At 47.6% G+C, this 19,814-nt stretch overlaps 1 protein-coding gene and 1 long non-coding RNA gene across 6 annotated transcripts in view; both read left to right on the forward strand.

Annotated features, from left to right (window-relative positions):
• The window catches only part of osbp2b (oxysterol binding protein 2b), a 45,068-nt gene extending 29,314 nt beyond the window's left edge, over positions 1–15,754 (forward strand). For 4 of the 5 annotated variants that reach the window (XM_030358463.1, XM_030358467.1, XM_030358465.1 and 1 more), the window contains 12 exons: positions 2,840–3,038; positions 6,001–6,124; positions 6,460–6,526; positions 7,543–7,695; positions 8,269–8,514; positions 9,733–9,853; positions 10,870–10,973; positions 12,037–12,132; positions 12,359–12,543; positions 12,949–13,169; positions 14,002–14,019; positions 14,769–15,754. In XM_030358463.1, coding sequence (XP_030214323.1) covers positions 2,840–3,038; positions 6,001–6,124; positions 6,460–6,526; positions 7,543–7,695; positions 8,269–8,514; positions 9,733–9,853; positions 10,870–10,973; positions 12,037–12,132; positions 12,359–12,543; positions 12,949–13,169; positions 14,002–14,019; positions 14,769–14,911 — 1,677 coding nt within the window. In that variant the 3' untranslated portion in view covers positions 14,912–15,754. The remainder of the gene's footprint in view (positions 1–2,839; positions 3,039–6,000; positions 6,125–6,459; positions 6,527–7,542; positions 7,696–8,268; positions 8,515–9,732; positions 9,854–10,869; positions 10,974–12,036; positions 12,133–12,358; positions 12,544–12,948; positions 13,170–14,001; positions 14,020–14,768) is intronic. The other variant, XM_030358464.1, reaches the window with a different exon arrangement.
• A 1,223-nt stretch (positions 15,755–16,977) lies between these two features.
• Positions 16,978–19,734, forward strand: LOC115545383 (uncharacterized). Its single transcript, XR_003977083.1, has 2 exons — positions 16,978–17,322; positions 17,374–19,734. It is a non-coding gene; the product is annotated as an uncharacterized LOC115545383 (long non-coding RNA).
• The last annotated feature ends 80 nt before the right edge of the window (positions 19,735–19,814 follow it).

Below are 19,814 nucleotides of genomic sequence, written 5' to 3' on the forward strand. Positions count from 1 at the left end.
TAGAGCCGAGGCCCTTTGCGCCAGTGTCCTTCTGCATTGTCCTTATTCACAGTTCTTCAACGTGTGAGAGAAATGTTTGCTACTCACAATGAAAAGTCCAAACAACGATAGTTAAATATAGTGCTTCTCGTAAGAGGTAATCACACAGCCTTTAAGAGTGAAAAGTAAATAATTTGGGCACTGTAGTCTACTTGAGTATCCAAAGTATAATGGGTGATGGAGAGGTGATGGACAGGGTCAACAGGGGGTGGATGGAGATGGAGGGGAGATGGATAAACCTTCTCTTACCTTGTGTTGGTCTGTCCGTGCTTGAGTTTGGCTTTGCGTTGCATGTAAAAACCTTGCAAATTTTTTTTACCCTTGGGCACATCCCACATCACAAATACTTAATGCATTCTTGCATTCACTTGACCCCGACAGCTGTTACGACAGACATTTACGCAATGACTTGTGCACGGGAGGAGTTGGGTAACCGGACTCAGACACCATGTATTCATTCACCGGAAGTAACAAGCAGGCTGATTTTTTAGAAGCATCAGCAAAAGGAAAAGTGGAAGAATCAGGCTTTCTGGGGGGAGTTTCACATCAGGTTTGTGTGTGAGGAAGTGAGAAGCTACGTGCAGACTTCCTACAGACTTCCAGAGACATGTATGCTCTTTTGTGAATCACTTCTTGTGTTGACGCTGAAGGTAAGAGACAATGCTTTGAGCTTTGAAAACACTGCAAGATATTCATCAGATCAGATCATTAATTTGATGTTTTGTTTGCAGTGCAGTTTGCCAGTTGGTCCAGTGTTACCAATCCCTTGAGTTAAGGCAGAATGGATTTAGGTACATTTTCCACTTGGATTCGGGATGCACCGGTGGAAACAACCATGTAACATTATTTATTGTTCTTGTGTTGATTGTTCTTGTTTTATATGGTTTAAGATGACACAATGTGATAATTGGGGATTAGAAACACTTAAAATGATGGTTGACTTTCTGTATCTACTCCACATTATGATCACTGTCTCACTGTGGAGGATGTGCTCCTGTTCCACACTGTGAAGATGCAGTCGATATTCTCTGCCTCAGGAAACAGTTATTTGTGGGTCGGCTTAGCTCAGGAGGTAGAGCAGTTGTCCAGTTCGATCCCTGCCCCCGCCCCCAGGGGGGTCTAGTTTGTTGAGGTATTTGCAAGACACTTAACCCTAACTGCTCCTGACGAGCTGGCTGTCGCCTTGCATTTGTAAAGGTAACAAGATTCAAATGGCTTTCCAAAACTGTTATCCTGGCAAATTGCAGAGGTCAATTGACTGATCCAAAATGTTCACCACAGCTACGAGCTGTGGTGAACATTTTGGAGTTTAACTGAGAGTTTAACTGATTTGTTTAAAGCAAATAAAGCGTGTGCTATTCCTTGTTGAACTTAAGGTTTCAACTCTTAGGAATAAAACCGGCATATTTTTCTTTAGGACACACAGGATTGTTGGAGCAGGAATTGCTTGTGTTGCCTTTCAATTAAATGGCCAATTAAAAGCAGCTCAGCATGAAGCATACATTACAGATGTGACTCTGAGTAGTGCCTGAGCAGGCAGCATTCAGTGTACAGGAGCAGAGAACCCAGCAGAGTACACTCAACATGCAATACAAGTATTATGCTTTATCTTAAAATCTTAGCTTTGGTGTTGTGTAAACTTTACTGGAAGATACACATTTAAAGTTATACCTAGACAAAGTAATGTTTCCTTATTTGTACTACTTGATTGACTTCAAATAATTAAATTGTCAGTACTGTTTGAATGAAGACCATAGATTACTAGTAATCAATTAACCATTATTAATTATTGCAAAAAATAACATAAAATAAAGTCCATTAGGCTTTGATTGACATTAATTTACAGAATTACAAAGGTACATACTGATGTAAGACTAAAACATAGATTTGAATTCTGCCAGCCCCAATTGGTGTACCGTTGATCTGATGCGAGCCGAACATGTTTACGATGAACCAACGAGGGTCAGACGGCCTCCGGGTCCTCTTCCTAGTCTCTCCATGTTTGTTGCTGTTCTTTTTCATGCAGTAGACTCAGTACTTCACCACAGTTCACTCAGTGCCAGGCTGCTTTGAGAGAGCAATGCTGGATGTTCTAAAGCAATGGTTTGTTGAAACACAACACAACATGCAGCTTGTATTGTTGGATGTGCTCAGCCTGGTGTTCTGCCCCACCCCCCCCCCCGGGTCCAGGCCCCCCCTGAGCTACTGGCGGTCATTGACCCTGGAGCTGAGTCGACCAGCAGGCGTCTGAAGCAGGGCTCTTACATGCTGACACAGTGGGTTGGGGCTGAAATAACCCCCATTGTTTCTGCGTAACTGCCAAGGCAGCGATATAGGCAGCGGTATACGACCGTAATCAGGCCATCCTGACGAGGAGCAGTCTCTCTCTAGCCCACCATGGTTTTGCAGTGATTGTACAGTATGCTGATCACCTCAGGACCGGATCAGGAGCCGTGCACAGGCTCAGCATGGGGGCCCTATTAAAGACCGGGGACCACACGCCAACCTAGTGATGGAAATAATATCGGTGATGAGCCCTGATTACAATTAATTGATTGATGATATAATCTCATGTTTTTTTTCTTTACCTTTTCTTTTCAATCCCCATCCGCTGGAGTGGAGGACATGTCCTCATCTGGGGACTTACTTCTGGGTACAATGTGCTCAACTCATATCGGGATTGAGATGATTGGCAGGTTGAGCTGATCGAGCCAGTAGGGTGACAGGGAGGGCGTCCTGCATACGCGTGTGTGTGTGTTTAAATAACGCAGTAACCAGCAGGGCTTTCGTGTGTGTCCAGGCATGCCGAGACTTCCTGGACCTCGCAGAGACTCACAGCCGGCGATGGCAGCGGGCGCTGCAGTATGAGCGGGAGCAGCGCAGCCACCTGGAGCAGACCATAGAACAGCTGGCCAAGCAGCACAACAGCCTGGAGAGGGCCTGGAGGGAGGCCCCTGCCCACACCGCCAAGGCAGCCAGCGCCCCCACGCCCAGCACAGGTAAGACCCCACGGCCACCACGGGGTAAGACCCCACTCCCACCACGGGTAAGACCCCGATCCCACCACGGGTAAGACCCCACTCCCACCACGGGTAAGACCCCACTCTCACCAGGGGTATGGGCCCCGCCCACACCGCCACCATGGGTAAGAGCCCCGCCCCCAACCCCACCACGAGTAAGAGCCCCAGGCGTGAGGGGACTGATGTCACCAGACGTCATATGATGTAACCGGGGAGGGGGTCGCCGGAGGGGTCAGCAGGTCGTTTCCTGTCGATACGATGGCATTATACGAGAATAGTGTCCGAGGTGCAGCCTATAGATGAACCTGTGATAAAATATGTTTTCTATTTCCATGATTTATTTACAGAGAGGGTATCGGTGACATAAGGTCCTGTTAACAGAAAGCCAGTGTTGGCAAGGTAACTTGAGCCAGGTGACGGTACTGATCAGAGATCAGGGGCCGTATTCACAAAGCATTTTATCTTACCGCTAGGAGTGCTCCTAACTCGCGCTAAAACATTTTACGTAGGAGTTTTTTCTTAAAAGTTATTCACAAAGCCGCTGAGACCTACTCTTACTAAGGATGAATCACTAAGAGTGAACTAAAAGTGACGCGCCGTTGCTATGGATTACGTCGATTCTCGTTCACGAGTTTAGAAGCGGTCAGTGCGGTGATTGGTTGTTCAGACGAGCCCACTAAATCACAGAAAAACAACGAAATAGCCTAGGCTAGAAATGTATTCCTATTAAGTAGTTATAGTGCAGTTAGCAGAATACACGCATGATGACAAGTTTGTGCAGACCACGATAATGACGTTGTAGTCTGCACGTTCAAGAGAGAGAGAGAAAGCAAACAGTAAAAAATACGAAAAATTGAAAGAAAATAAATGCTATGAACTACACAAATGTGTGTTGACTGATTTGTGCCAAGGTATTTAGCTAAAATGTGTATTCACAAGGTGATCCCTAAATGCCAGTCCACTCGGTTCCACACGGCCAAATTCATTGTCATGTTGATCGCCATCATCATCATCATCATCGTGGTCATCGTCCTCTTCGTCGTCGTCGTCATCATCCTCATCATCATCATCGTCTGGCTATGGAATGTTCCTCCGCTTGCAGAGGTTGTGTAGAATGGCACATAGAGTGATGACTGTGCTTGCCCTCTCTGGGGTGTGGTGTATTTCGCCGTGGAGGACACGAAAACAACGTTTCATCTGCCCAATTCCTCTGTCCACAACATTTTGTGTATGTTTGTGTGCTCTAATATATATGGAGGAAAACAGTAAACAATAATAAATATGGATTCAACAAATAAAAGGCGTCAAAGAGCCAATACAATGTGTTTTACGCATAGGACTAAGCGTAATCTGCGTAATCATCTGCATGTTATACTTTAACTGTGCTCCCGGTTGTGGATTGAGGTAGGGTGTCAAGAGCCACGTATTGCAGGTATAGCCACTGTCACCCAGCAAGTGACACCCAACTACACCTCAAAAAGCTGCCTCAGACCGCTCTCCATTAAAATGCGCGAATCATGGGTAGCTCCAGGCCACTTTGCAACAACATCCAGTAGGCTATGTTAAAATTTGCATCAAAAACAACCTGCGTGTTGATGTAATGCACTTTCTTCCTATTGACGAACACGTCCTCATCTTTTGACGGCCCAATTATTTTTATGTGTGTCCCGTCAATAGCACCGACCACACCGGGCATACCTGCAATTGCCATGAAGTTGGCTTTGATCCTGTGTAATTGTTGAATGTCCAAAGGAAACCGGATAAACTGTTGGTTGATATGTGGTCTACAGAGCGCGTTGATAGTTTGGTTTATGGCATGGCTGACTGATGGTTGCAATATTTATAAATCGTCGGCATTGCAAAGTTGCATTTCCCCTGTTGCTAAATAACGTAGTGTGGCCAAACATTTTATTTTGGGACTAATCGGATAATTCCTGTTAGTCTGGGATGTTATTGCATCCCGCACTAACTCCACAACAAGTTTAATACCCTCAATATTTAGTCTATATATCTCTTCATCAACTCACAGTCTTCCATTGTCTCCAAAACATTTAGTCTCGCAGCCATTTTATGATTCTTTGTGAATAGGTCTTACTGAGTTAGGAGTCCTCTTGAGGACTTTTAAGCTCTCCTAGACTTAGGTGCAACTTTTAGGCCTAAAATACTTTGTGAATTGCTCTTAGTGAAAAAATGTTAGGAGTCCTAAATTTAAGAGTAACACGCCAATTATTTTTATGAGTTACTCCTAAATTCGCCAGTTAGGACCTACTTTTAGCCCTAAGATCCTTTGTGAATACGGACCTAGATCCATAGGTGCCCTCATGTTTAATCTGATAGAACGGACAGGAAATGGCTCATGTAGATTCAGTTTCTAACTGATTACATTAGTCAGTAATATAATTGAGTCTGGGGCAGGGGGGGAGACTATATATTGGCTCAACATGATCTAACATGAACAACATACAACACTATCATCTCTCTTTAGGGACAGTTTTGCTCATTGCTGGTTGTTGTTGTCATTGTCCCAATCACATATGGACCAGTCAGCATAGAGCTCCTCCTCTTTAATGGGACGTTGGCCTGTTTAAAGGTGGTTTAAAGGTGGTTTAAAGTCAGTTTCCTCCAACGGGATTGGTATCAGGTGCTCGCATCATGTGCTAGCATCATGGTTGTGTCTCAGCGCTTTGCAGAGCAGGGTTATCTGACTCTGATGGTGGGCACGGGATCACCAAGCAGGTCTTTTTGTTAGTGGCTCTAACTTATGCAACAGGAACATTGCCTAATAAGGTAAGCGGATTACCACGGGCATTTGATTATCCACATAATCAAATGCCCGTGGTGCACTTGCACATTAGTTTCCTTGTAGCCCTTCCTGGGGGGGAGTAAACGTTGGGGGGTTGTTGTGTGTGTGTGACCCGACCCCTGGTGTGGCCCCCTGCAGAGCGGAAAGGGAGGGGTCCGAAGGAGGAGGCCAGTGACGAAGATGAGGATACAGAGTTCTTCGATGCCATGGAGGATTCGCCTGCCTTCATCACAGTGAGGGCCAGCGAGGCGCCACAGCACAGGTCAGCTGACCAACACACCTGACCAGCACACCTGTTGACACACCTGATGACACACCTGACCAACACCCCTTCACCACATCATCAGACGCTCACATTCAAATGGCAGCCGCATTGGGATTGTGTCTGATCTGGTGAACCCCTGGCCAGTCGCTGTTAAGCCCTTTGGCATCGGCATAGGACGGACAATGCATTGGATACATTCCTATAGGAATGGATCTAAAACTTTCTAAACCACTTTCAAAGACCCCGGAATAATGTTTGTACACTCATTGGTTCCTGTGTGTGTGTGTGTGTGTGTGTGTGTGTGTGTGTGTGTGTGTGTGTGTGTGGTGCAGGCGTTCTCAGAGCAGCCTGAGTGCAGCGAGTGGAAGCCAGCCTAACGACTGGAGCCAGGAAGACCATGTAAGTGTCCTGTTACCATGGAAACTTCTGGCATCTGTTTCCCATTCTTCCACACATCAACATCTCTGTTCATGCAGGTCTATGGGGAAATCACGTCAATTATTACTGTAATGAAGAATGATTTATAAGGAGAATTTGGATGTTATCATGTAGGTTAGAACTGAAAAAGATTTGATATCCACCATGTTGGCAGGCTTGCTCAAGCCCTTATGCTGAAGCTCGCTGCCAAAGATAATATCACAGCTGATCTCTACTATTTATATACACTTGATACAGGCAGGTCTGTCTGTGTGTCCTCCTCAAGCTGCCAGCCATGTGCTGGAAAGACCAAAGCTGCTCGCCTTCACTCCTAATTAGCAGTCGGAAATCTGCCCACCTTGTGTCTCTCTTTCTCTCTGTCTATTGTTTTCTGTTTGTCTGTTTTTCTGTCTGACTGTGTCTGTCTGTCTGTCTGTCTGTCTGTCTGTCTGTTTGTTTGTCTGTCTGTCTGTCTGTCTGTCTGTCTGTCTGTCTGTCTGTCTGTCTGTCTGTCTGTCTGTCTGTCTGTCTGTCTGTCTGTCTGTCTGTCTGTCTGTCTGTCTGTCTGTCTGTCAATTGTTTTCTGTCTATCCATCTCACTTTCTCTGTCTGTCTGTCTCTCTCTCTGTCTATTGTCTGTCTGCCTGTCTGCCTGTCTGCCTGTCTGCCTGTCTGTCTGTCTGTCTGTCTGTCTGTCTGTCTGTCTGTCAGTCTGTCTGTCTGTCTGTCTGTCTGTCTGTCTGTCTGTCTGTCTGTCAGTCTGTCTGTCTGTCTGTCTGTCTGTCTGTCTGTCTGTCTGTCTGTAAGTCTGTCTGTCTATGCTTTCCGTTTCTATTTCTATATTAATCAGATTGTCTGTCTGTTGTGTCAAACTTCTTGGTCTGTTTATCCCTAACTTGTCTCTCCTGTCTCTCTTTCTATCTCTCTCCCCTCTCCCCCCTGTCCCCCCTCTCTCCCTTATCTCCCCTCTCTCCCTTGTCCCCCCTGCCCCCCCCCAGGGGGGTCCAGGCCCCAGTGAGGCGTCAGGGCGGGACCAGGGGGCGCTGCGGACCAGACGCTCCCACATCACCCAGAAGCCCAACTACTCCCTGAACCTCTGGAGCATCATGAAGAACTGCATCGGCAAGGAGCTCTCCAAGATCCCCATGCCTGTAAGTCTGTCCCCCCGACCCCTCTGGAGCTCTCCAAGATCCCCACGCCTGTAAGTCTGTCCCCCCGACCCCTCTGGAGCTCTCCAAGATCCCCACGCCTGTAAGTCTGTCCCCCTGACCCCTCTGGAGCTCTCCAAGATCCCCACGCCTGTAAGTCTGTCCCCCTGACCCCTCTGGAGCTCTCCAAGATCCCCACGCCTGTAAGTCTGTCCCCCTGACCCCTCTGGAGCTCTCCAAGATCCCCACGCCTGTAAGTCTGTCCCCCTGACCCTGAAACTCACAGGACCTGATATGTTACACCTGCCTCAGGACGTGGGCTCCTGTGGAACCAGGATCAGACTGAATGGAGTATAGGGAAGCAGAACGTATTTCAGGCAGATTCCAGACCAGTGTCTCAGTGTCATCCAACCAATGTGAAAGGGAAAGCTGTTGAAAAACGAGGAGGCCGACACACTCAGCCTCTGCACAATAAGGTCCTCCATATGTGCAGTATGTAGTGAGGTGGCCCTCATTGACGGCCCCTGTGGCCCCCTCATCACGGACCCCCTGTGACCCCCCCCCCCCCCCCCCCAGGTGAACTTCAACGAGCCGCTGTCGATGCTGCAGCGGTTGACGGAGGACCTGGAGTACCACGAGCTGCTGGACCGCGCCGCGCGCTGCGACTCGTCCCTGGAGCAGATGTGCCTGGTGGCGGCCTTCTCGGTGTCGTCCTACTCCACCACCGTGCACCGCACCGCCAAGCCCTTCAACCCCCTGCTGGGGGAGACCTACGAGCTGGACCGCTCCGAGGAGCACGGCTACCGCTCGCTGTGTGAGCAGGTGAGCTCCACGGCACAGGGTCAGGGAGGGGGTCCAGGGAGGGGGTCCAGGGAGGGGGTCCAGGGAGGGGGTCCAGGGAGGGGGTCCAGGGAGGGGGTCCCGGGAGGGGGTCCAGGGAGGGGGTCCAGGGAGGGGGTCCAGGGAGGGGGTCCAGGGAGGGGGTCCAGGGAGGGGGTCCCGGGAGGGGGTCCAGGGAGGGGGTCCAGGGAGGGGGTCCAGGGAGGAGGTCTCGGGAGGGGGTCTCGGAGGGCTCCAGGGAGGGGGTCTCGGAGGGCTCCAGGGAGGGGGTCCAGGGAGGGGGTCTCTGAGGGCTCCATGGAGGGGGTCCAGCTGGTTCTTTATGCCTGATTCAGCGGCAAAGGAGATTCCTGCCCTCGTAGCCAGTGGGAAAGGAGGGGAGGGGACTTCTTCCAGGGAGGCTGATGGGCTAGACATTAAGGACAACAAATCAGATAATTATTTGGAGCTATGGTTCCGATCTGCTCAAATGACCCCATTTTAAATCCATCATAGAAGAACGGTAATAGACCATCTATCTGGACAACCATAGGTAATGTCCAATCAAAGGAGTTTTCTCTCTTTCTTTCCTTCCTGAATAATTAGTATTGTACCAACGATTGTTAGGTCATAAGGGGATTATGTATGAGACGGTTGCGATGACGGCGGAAGTCTTGGTGGACCAGACGAGCATGGCTGACATGTTAAAGCTCATGTTGTTGTTGAGGTCTTGGTGAAGTAGAGGAGCATGGCTGACATGTTGAAGCTCATGTTGTTGTTGAAGTCTTGGTGGACCAGAGGAGCATGGCTGACATGTTAAAGCTCATGTTGTTGTTGAGGTCTTGGTGGACCAGAGGAGCATGGCTGACATGTTAAAGCTCAGGTTGTTGTTGAAGTCTTGGTGAAGTAGAGGAGCATGGCTGACATGTTGAAGCTCATGTTGTTGTTGAAGTCTTGGTGGACCAGAGGAGCATGGCTGACATGTTAAAGCTCATGTTGTTGTTGAGGTCTTGGTGGACCAGAGGAGCATGGCTGACATGTTAAAGCTCAGGTTGTTGTTGAGGTCTTGGTGAAGTAGAGGAGCATGGCTGACATGTTAAAGCTCATGTTGTTGTTGAGGTCTTGGTGGAATAGATGAGCTTCGCTCCAGATGTTGAAGCTCATGTTGTTGTGTTGTGTTGTTGTTGTTGTTGTTGAAGCTCATGTTGTTGTGTCTCTCAGGTGAGCCATCACCCGCCTGCCGCCGCCCACCACGTGATCTCCCAGCGGGGCTGGACCCTGTGGCAGGAGATCACCATCGCCAGCAAGTTCCGCGGGAAATACCTCTCCATCATGCCCCTCGGTGAGCCAACTACTACCGCCCCCTAGTACTGCCCCCTTCAAGATAAAGGTTTCCCTGTGTGAAGATACAGCTGGCTGCTATAGGGCTGGAGCCATGGGTCTGTGTGTTTGACTGGCAGGGAGGTGAGGGTCAGGTGAGGTATAAGTGAGTAGGTTATCACACCATGAAGAACATTTTGTTATATCAATATTATTTTACAATGAACTAAGAACTTTTCTTTCCGGTTAATGTAATATGCATGCATCTATCTATACTATTTATAATTAACTATAACAATGTCCTAAATGAGAATAATTATTCCTCTAGTATACACAGCTCAGTCACCAGTTTTGGCCAGTAGGACATAGCCCATCCCTCATACAGACTAAAGCCACAGTGTGAGAGTGTGTGGGAATGACTTACAGGGGTTAACAGCCTCTATGACGGCCTCATAAAGAACAGAGTGAAGGAGGGGAGGGACTCTATCTAACCTCAGACCTCTCAACAACTCATTATAGTCATAACTTATTGGTCATAGTTCTGTACCTGCTGTTTGCCTTCTTGGGGTTGATGCCGCTCAGAAGCGTGGGGAAGGGGTGTGGCCCGACTAGCAGAGGGCCAGTGGCGCTTGTGGGTTCATTTCTAAATAAAATCAAAATGTCAAAAGTAATTTTGTTTTGTTTAGCAGGGGCGGTTCTAGGGGGGGGGCAGCATGGGGCTCTATATTTACTTGAAGGGTATTGTTTAGCCTAGTTTATCTCTACATAAAGGGTATTGTTCAGTGTACTCTATATTTACTATTGATGAGCCTACTTTATCTCTACATAAAGGATATTGTTCAGCCTACTCTATATTTAATTACAGGGTATTGTTTAGCCTACTGTAGATCTAGATAAAGGGTATTGTTTAGCCTACTCTAGATCTATATAAAGGGTATTGCTTAGCCTAATCACCTCCTCTTAGGCGTTGCTGTTAACCTTTGCTCCTAACTCTTGTTTCCTGTCTCCTTCCTCTCGTGTCTCTTTCCTCTATGTCAGGCGCCATCCACCTCCATTTCCACTCCAGCGGAAACCATTATGTGTGGAGGAAGGTGACGTCCACCGTGCACAACATCATCGTTGGGAAGCTCTGGATCGACCAGGTGGGTTGGTCCTCCTAGCTGACCTGTGACTCACTGGCTGAGGAAGTAAAAGCTCTCTTGGCTGTGTTTGTCTGTGTATGTCGAGTCAGCTCTCAGGATTGTTGATTGGGTTAAACAACCATTCAGGTGTAACTGATGAGTTAAACAACTTTGCGTCTCAATCAGGCGTGGAACTGATGAGTAAAACAACTCAGCTCAGTGTGCGGACAGAGTCCTGGTTGGTAGGTAATTGCTGGCTGGTAGGCTTACTTTCACATTTATATTAGGTTTTCTATTATAATCTATCTAAATCTTCCTTCATTAAATGTTGCATGTAGTATACAATCTTCAGGCATTCCCATCCAATATTTAGGTCATAGGATTCCTATGAATAATACAATGTGCCTCACTGGTATAAAAAGGAGCCTATTATTGTACAAAGAATTTGCCAGTGGAATTGCGTTAGTATTAATATTATTGCATCATTCTGGGGCTTGTTTGTTCAGTCTCTGTTGCTCTGCCCTCTGATGGAGCCCAGGCGGTGAGGAACACAGGGACACAGGAGAAAAGCACATCAATAAGCAGAATCTCTGGAGACCCGCACGCTTTTATCCTGGCATGTTTCCTCAAACAACAGCTTCTCCGCTCTGTCAAACGGCCCAATTAAAATGGTGGGAGGAGCAGGCTGCTGATGTCCCTTGGAAGCCGTGTGTGTGTGTGTGGGTCAAGTTTAGATGCTCCTGAATATTGTATCACCGTGTTCTAAATGCACAGATCCTAGGCATGATGCAGGCCTTGCTCCCGGTATTATGTTACACATATGTGCCCTGGATGATCAACATGGACCGTAGCTCTCTCCCTGAGGGAGCCCAACACATGGCTGGGTTTCTGCTCTCAGGTCCATAATGTGTTAATGACAGGAGAGTTGGGTGTTGGTAATGATCACGTTTTTAATTCCAGGAACAGCCATCATGATGCGACTCTTGTGTCCTCTGTATGAAGCTCTTTCTCTGCTCCTCAAATTCACCGGCCCCTCTTTCTCTTACACCCCCTCTCTCCCTCTGTTTCTGTGTCTCTCTACCAGTCCGGGGACATTGAGATAGTTAATCACAAGACCAAGGAGGTGTGTCAGCTTAAGTTCTCTCCATACAGCTATTTCTCCAGGGACGTCCCCCGCAAGGTAATACCCAACTCCGCTTCGATTCCACACATGAAGCTCCTTGTGTGTTATTGCCACCATCTACTGGATAATATTAGTATTCTTTATCCATTTATGTGGATAGATCTGACGTGTGTTTGTTTTGGTAGATACTTTAGCTCTGGACTCTTGAGTAGTTATTTATATCGATATATTTATTTCTCCTCTTCCCTCTACCCTCTCCCCGTCCCTCCCTTCCCCCCTCCAGGTTACGGGGGTGGTTGCCCAGGGCGACGGCCAGGCCCACTACATCCTGTCAGGGACGTGGGACGAGAAGATCGAGAGTGCCAAGATCGTCCAGAGCAGCCGGAGGGGCAGCAGCACGGAGGGCAAGCAGAAGACCGTGTACCAGACACTGTCCCCCAAGCTGCTGTGGAAGAAGTACCCTCTACCGTAAGTACCCCATGCTACCATGAGACAGCCATGAGAACATTTCCTCATCGTTGACCAGGTGATGCAGAGTTGGCATGGCAAATATCATCAACAAGGAGGAAATAATATGATGATAAGAAATGCAAATAATCACCAGGCATTAGAAGAGATATGAATAATGTGTTAAATGAGGTGCGAAAGATTAAAATGAATATATAAATGTAACACCTCAGGAAGCTACGATATATAAATATCTAAAAGGGGTACTGGTGTCTCACTGATTATCCCCAATAAAACGATCAGCCATAAAGCATCAGAATACAACCTTGAGTTAAAATAGATTTAAAATCCATAGGCTTCAGTTCATGCATGTGGACTGTGGTCAGTAATGTGAGGGTGACCTGCGATCCTTCCCTGGGCTCTCAGGGAGAACGCGGAGAACATGTACTTCTTCTCGTCCCTGGCGCTTACCCTGAACGAGGCGGAGGAGGGCGTGGGCGCCACGGACAGCCGGCTGCGGCCGGACCAGCGGCTTATGGAGGAGGGGCGCTGGGACGAGGCCAACTCGGAGAAGCAGCGGCTGGAGGAGAAGCAGAGGGCTGTGAGGAGGAGGAGGGAGGCGGAGGCCACCGACGCCTACGATGAAGGTAACCCACCGAGGGAAGGAGGTGGATGCAAAGGGGGGAGGAGGTGGAGGACAAAGAGAACCAATAAGGGCAGATGAAAGGATCTCCTCCACATAAATAGCTCTTGTAAATACATGTTAGTGTGGCTGGGTACCCATAAGAGACAGGAGGAGGATCACCCACCGAGAGACTCAGGCTGTGGATGGAGAAGAGTGTATTCTGAGGAGGAAGCGTGTTTAGATAATCATTAGAGGAAGAGAAGGAAGCATATTTAGATGATCATTTGAAGGAGGAGGAGGAGTATCTAGATAATCACTAGAGAGGAGGAGGAGCAGGAGGAAGCATAGGGCGTGATGATTACCAGAGTCATGAGTCCATGGTCATGACCCCTGGGGAGGTCCTAATGACTGCAGGTGCAGCTTGACTCATTAACACGCAGAGAGCATTCAACCCCACAATAGCCCTCTCACACATTCTCTATCTCTATGTGCTGATGAGGACTTAGCCCCATATGGATCGGGTTCCTGTTTCAGGGTCTCTGCCCTTCCAAATTTTCCAGTATTTGAACTTCATGTTCTAATCATTTTAAAACACTCTAGAATAACCACAGTGCAGCCTGAAGACGTTCATCATGTCCAGGTCTTGGTGGACCTGTGCTCTACTGAGCACAACAGAATCTTGTGTACTTGAGAATATATCTAAAGAATTTATGATAAACCTCCATGGATATACCTCCGCCCTGGTTAGTGTGTAGTGGGCTGTAAGTGTGTGGGAGGGGGGGGGGGGGGGTCAGGCTTGATTTTGACATGTGTCCATGACCTGTCTCTCTTTTCCTCCCTCTGTTGATGTCCAGAGTGTGAATATGACTCTGGTGAGTGGGAGCTGCAACCTGCTGCTTGGTCGCACATCACCATCTCACCCAGTCCCACGCACCTCCCTACCCACCCTCACCCTACCCCTGGCCCTCACCCCTACCCCCTGGCCCTACCCCTCACCCTCACCCTACCCCTGGCCCTCACCCCTACCCCTGACCCTCACCCTCACCCCTGACCCTCACCCCTACCCCTGACCCTCACCCTACCCCTGACCCTCACCCTACCCCTGACCCTCACCCCTACCCCTGACCCTCACCCTACCCCTGACCCTCACCCCTACCCCCTGACCCTCACCCCTACCCCTGACCCTCACCCCTACCCCCTGACCCTCACCCTCACCCCTTACCCCTACCCCTGACCCTCAAAACTACCCCTCACCCCTGACCATAACCCCTTCCCCCAACCCTCACCCCTATCCTCTGACCCTCACCCCTACCCCTGACCCTCACCCCTACCCCCTGACCCTCACCCCTAACCCTCGCCCCTGACCCTCACCCCTACCCCGGCCTGCATGATCTTCAACCAGTTCATATCCACTTCACCAGATGCCAAACCAGTAGAGAAACTGAACAAATAAGCACATGAGCAGAAAACCTTTTTTCTCCTGAAGCCTTGCGACATTTCCATTAAAGAATGTATTTCTATCAATACATTTCCTGTAAGGTAACACCTTAGTCTGTGGTCTCCTCCTGATTCTCGGCGGAGCAGGAAGTGAGTGATATCTTTCCCCCCCCCCTCCATCCAGGCAAAGAGTTCGAGGGCTACCAGCCACTGTGGTTCCACCAGCGAAGGGACTCCATCACCGGGGAGACCAACTTTGTGTACAAGGGAGGCTACTGGGAGGCCAAGGAGAGGCAGGACTGGAGCATGTGTACCGAGATATTCTAACCTGAGCTCAGCGGACCAGGAGGAGAGCTCCTGGCAGGAGGAGGAGGGCGGCTCCAGACAGCAGGAACCCTCTGTGTCTCTCTTCTTTTTATAAAGCATGAGAATGTGCGTTGCACCGTCTCAGAATACAATTTATTGTACCTACTAATGCACAGTATCAGGCAGTTTGACAGGCCGGTGTTACGAGAAAGGGTCATTCCTTCAGTACCCCCCCCCTTAAGGCTTAAGAACACGGTGAAAAGGATGTTGCAGTCGTAAGGAACCAAACAACAAAACATCAGGTGCTCCTCACTGCTACCCACAATGCACTTTGACCCACTGTTCATTTGAAGCAGTCCTCCTGGTCTGCAGCTCTTTCTCTGATGGATGGCCGCCCACACGGACTCAGACGGCATGGCTCAGTGGAGACACACAGGACGTCCCTGATCAGTGTTTAAAGGTTTCCCTAAGGAGGTTAAAAAAAAAAAAGTGTCTTGATATATTTGATTTTGATTTCATTTAGCACAAAGTAGATTATGCTGTGCATAGATTACAAAACTTGAAGCCTTTTACCCTCTTCTCCCTCTGGTGAATGACGTGCTTTAGGTTGGTCTCTGGTCATGTGATGAGGAGATGTGTGAGAAAGCAGTGTCAGTCTTCCTCATTAGCTTCTAATGACCCCTCAGCTCTGTGGATGAACCAGGACCTCAGTCGACCTGCTGGGGGATCGTTCATCTAACGCTCCATGTGTTCAAGTATTGGGACGCATGGGCGAATAGAATCTGGTAATCAGCCACATTCATACTTTAGGTCAGAAGTTACATGGCTTCTATTTCATGTAATAAATCCATGATTGAGTTGCAATGTTTGTACACCAACATTTAGCTGGCCATGTGGTGATCTTCAAAGGGTTTGGCCTAGGGTCTCTAGAAGAGTACAGGTTAGATATCAATAATACAGAGCACTGATCTTTTGGCAGCTGAGGCTCCACATGACCTGGTGGATGATGACGGGACTCTTCAGTTCTCCTGTCCAGCGGTGCTCTCCATCCCAGTAGCATGACCCCCTCCAGCATCCCCTGTCTCCATGATCCTGTAACAGAGCGACTCAACAGGCCACTCGATCACGTCGTGCTACACACTGAGAGACGGGCTATATCTCCTACAAGACCAACGGTTATATGACGCTAGAACCGTCAGGGGGGGTTTTAGTTATTAATTAATACGATAATTCAACTTGAATGTTGTCTTCTCCTGCCCTCAGAGGTTGGGTTCCAGTAACATGAGTCTGGTATTATTAGACGGTTCTGTAGTAGAAGTGGCTCATATCGACTTATGTGTTGCATATCGTGCAGCTCTCTCAAGTCTCAAAGCAATAGTGTCCGTCTGCCTCCATGCTCTAAAGCGTCCATCAGGACGGGGCTGAGGGGCACGGTTCAGACGCTTCTGAAGTGAGCAGATCTCTTGACAGACGGGGCCGGTTCCTGCCAGTCGCACCGAGGGCATCACGTTGAACCGATGTGGGACAAACTGATCTGTGATCAGCCCAGTCAACAGTGTTGAGTGTTTTGCCTTTGACTCACTAAAGAAGGGAAACGCTCCCTTGGTCTGACTGTGGACTTCATGTCTAAAGGAGAGCAGTCTAAAAGAGGTGGTCTGTTTTGTAATTACTTCTAGGAAAGTAAGAAACAGGACTGGGTTAGGGTTAAGGGGACTGGGTTAGGGGGTTGGGTTAGGGGACTGGGTTAGGGGACTGGGTTAGGGGGTTGGGTTAGGGGGTTGGGTTAGGGGACTGGGTTAGGGGGTTGGGTTAGGGGACTGGGTTAGGGGACTGGGTTAGGGGACTGGGTTAGGGGACTGGGTTAGGGGGTTGGGTTAGGGTACTGGGTTAGGGGGTTGGGTTAGGGGACTGGGTTAGGGGACTGGGTTAGGGGGTTGGGTTAGGGGACTGGGTTAGGGGGTTGGGTTAGGGGACTGGGTTAGGGGGTTGGGTTAGGGGACTGGGTTAGGGGACTGGGTTAGGGGGTTGGGTTAGGGGACTGGGTTAGGGGACTGGGTTAGGGAAGGGGACCTGGGTTAGGGGTTAGGGTTAGGGGACTGGGTTAGAGGGCTGGGTTAAGGTTAGAGGACTGGGTTAGAGGACTGGGTTAGGGTTAGGGGACTGGGTTAGAGGACTGGGTTAAGGTTAGAGGACTGGGTTAGAGGACTGGGTTAAGGTTAGGGGACTGGGTTAGAGGACTGGGTTAGGGTTAGGGGACTGGGTTAGAGGACTGGGTTAAGGTTAGGGGACTGGGTTAGAGGACTGGGTAAGGTTAGGGGACTGGGTTAGAGGACTGGGTTAGAGGACTGGGTTAAGGTTAGGGGACTGGGTTAGAGGACTGGGTTAGAGGACTGGGTTAAGGTTAGGGGACTGGGTTAGAGGACTGGGTTAAGGTTAGGGGACTGGGTTAAGGTTAGGGGACTGGGTTAGAGGACTGGGTTAAGGTTAGGGGACTGGGTTAGAGGACTGGGTTAAGGTTAGGGGACTGGGTTAGAGGACTGGGTTAGAGGACTGGGTTAAGGTTAGGGGACTGGGATCGTTACAGTCACCTGTGTGAATATTTTTGTGATAACAAGAGGATATTGTAAAAAGTTGAAGTAATATAACTAATCAGAATATTAAGTTATATGTGTACAGTACCTTTCAAATTAGAATTTTGAATGACTGAGCCTAAGGATTTACTATCATTTTAATTGATCTGAATGTAGCCTAACTAGCTAGCTGTGCATTCTGACCTGTGGCTGCGTACACTGGGCCCTATTCACGGAACAAAATGGTTTATTAATGTAGAATCAACTGGAGCTACCTACCATCTTGCACTGGTTTTAACTTGTTTTAACTCAAAGATCGGAATCTCACAATGGCCCACATTTTCATGATTGCGCAAAAAATGACAAACACAATCTTCATCTCAAAGTGTTACAGCCATGGCATAAGACAACCGAAAGATCATCTCAGATCAGATGACCAACATGGATTGTTCTATTATTTCCTCTTCTCTTCTGACTTATTCCCTTCTACCATATTTACCTTCTGGAAAGTCTTGCCCATACAGAGCACGGTCTAAAGTTGATGTCTCTGCCTGATCACGACTTAATCCATTTACAATGACAGAACCAAAACTCTATTAAATTGTTGTAAGCTGTTGCTTATTTGCAACAATAAGAAACACACATTGTGGTTTCCTGTGTCTTTCCAAAAAACGGCGCTGTCTGAGTAAAATTTCAGGTTTACTTTGTGAACAAGTTTATAATTTGAAAAGGATTTGAACGTTACAATAATTTAAAGAAAACGCTGAGTGAACACGGCCCTCAGTGTGTGATGTTAGCTACTATAACAGGGTGTTAAACATTATTTTATACAAAGTTATAAACATATAGATTTTGTTCCATTATCAGTTTACATTTGAAGAGGTGAGGGATTATGGTCATCCTCGTGGAATATCTACTGTGCAACGTTGACTCCTTTCTGCCGTGGATGAGGTTATTTGAGGGGATAACCCAAAAAAAAATTGGTTTCTGTTCATGTTCTTTGGTGCTTCTACAATGCAGTGTTCAGAGTACCAGTTTCATCAATCACTTCATTCTCACAGATGTGTGACTTCTTCTGTACCATTTAGAAATGAATACTGTAACCCCACTTCTGATTCATTATTCAATTTAAAGTAATAATTAAAGTACATTCAATTGAATGTTTGTAATCTCGAACAAAACAACTCATATTTCCATAAGTATATAGACTTTATTAGCTTTGGTTTACAGCTTTAATCATTTCTATCAACTGACTTTGTCCTTACTGTAATTTGCACACACAGGAGAAATATTTCACAATAAGGTCTTATTTTTTTCCACAACAGAGGTTTTTACTTTGGCAGATTAACATGGAATTAAGGTTGATGTGTAGTTTGTTGAACATGAGCATCACTAACGATTGAATTAGATATTGAGTTGACATAGAGGATTTTCATATCTGTGATTTTAAATGGCAAGATCTTTGTTCATTTGTCCAATATATCCTCCACAGCGACCTCTGGTTGGCTGTTGACGAGCTGCCGGTGAATGCCTGCATACTCTCTTTAAGCTGAAGCAATAATTGCAATGTCGGGATGTGGCCGCTGCTGCTTACACACCGATAGTTGACTCTCATACAGATGGGGAATAATGAAGGAAACCAAGAGGGTTGAATTGTGGACAAGAACGCTCTCCACTGGCTCCCGACAGGGTTTTAACTTGCTTAAGCTTTCACTTCCAATGATTGTTTGTTTTCTATTTTTTCTCTCTCTCTCTCTCTCTCTCTCTCTCTCTCTCTCTCTCTCTCTCTCTCTCTCTCTCTCTCTCTCTCTCTCTCTCTCTCTCTCTCTCTCTCTCTCTCTCTCTCTCTCTCTCTCTCTCTCTCTCTCTCTCTCTCTCTCTCTCATGGGTGCCATTATTCATATATTAATGACCATGCCAATGAGCTGGTTGGGTTCTGGCGTGTGGCCTATACATTTAGTTTTATTCTACGCTACTGGTTCTAATAAAGTAGGCTATAGCTGTATGAGGATAGATATTTTCCATGCCTTGATTTAAACTAAAACCAGCTCTTTCTGACTCTGGATCAGTGGCCTTGGTTTGAGGATGATGAGGAAGGGTTGGACAGCAGGGTCTGATGGTGTGTTTGGGTTTAACTGAAGATAGTTTTATTTATTTTTTATTTTGTTTCAATTGTGCATTTCTTCATTACTTTATAGTCATTTAACATGGTCTTATAAGAAAGAAAGACGCAATGATAAAGAAAAGATAATAAAGTTCTTAGTGTTCACATTGCATGTCTGTCCTGGTTTTTCTTATCTGATTTCTGTGTTGCTTGTATTTGCCTACATTCTTTTCTCAGGGGTAAATCGTTA

This window comes from Gadus morhua, chromosome 6 (assembly GCF_902167405.1).
Source record: "Gadus morhua chromosome 6, gadMor3.0, whole genome shotgun sequence".
Classification (NCBI taxonomy): domain Eukaryota; kingdom Metazoa; phylum Chordata; class Actinopteri; order Gadiformes; family Gadidae; genus Gadus; species Gadus morhua.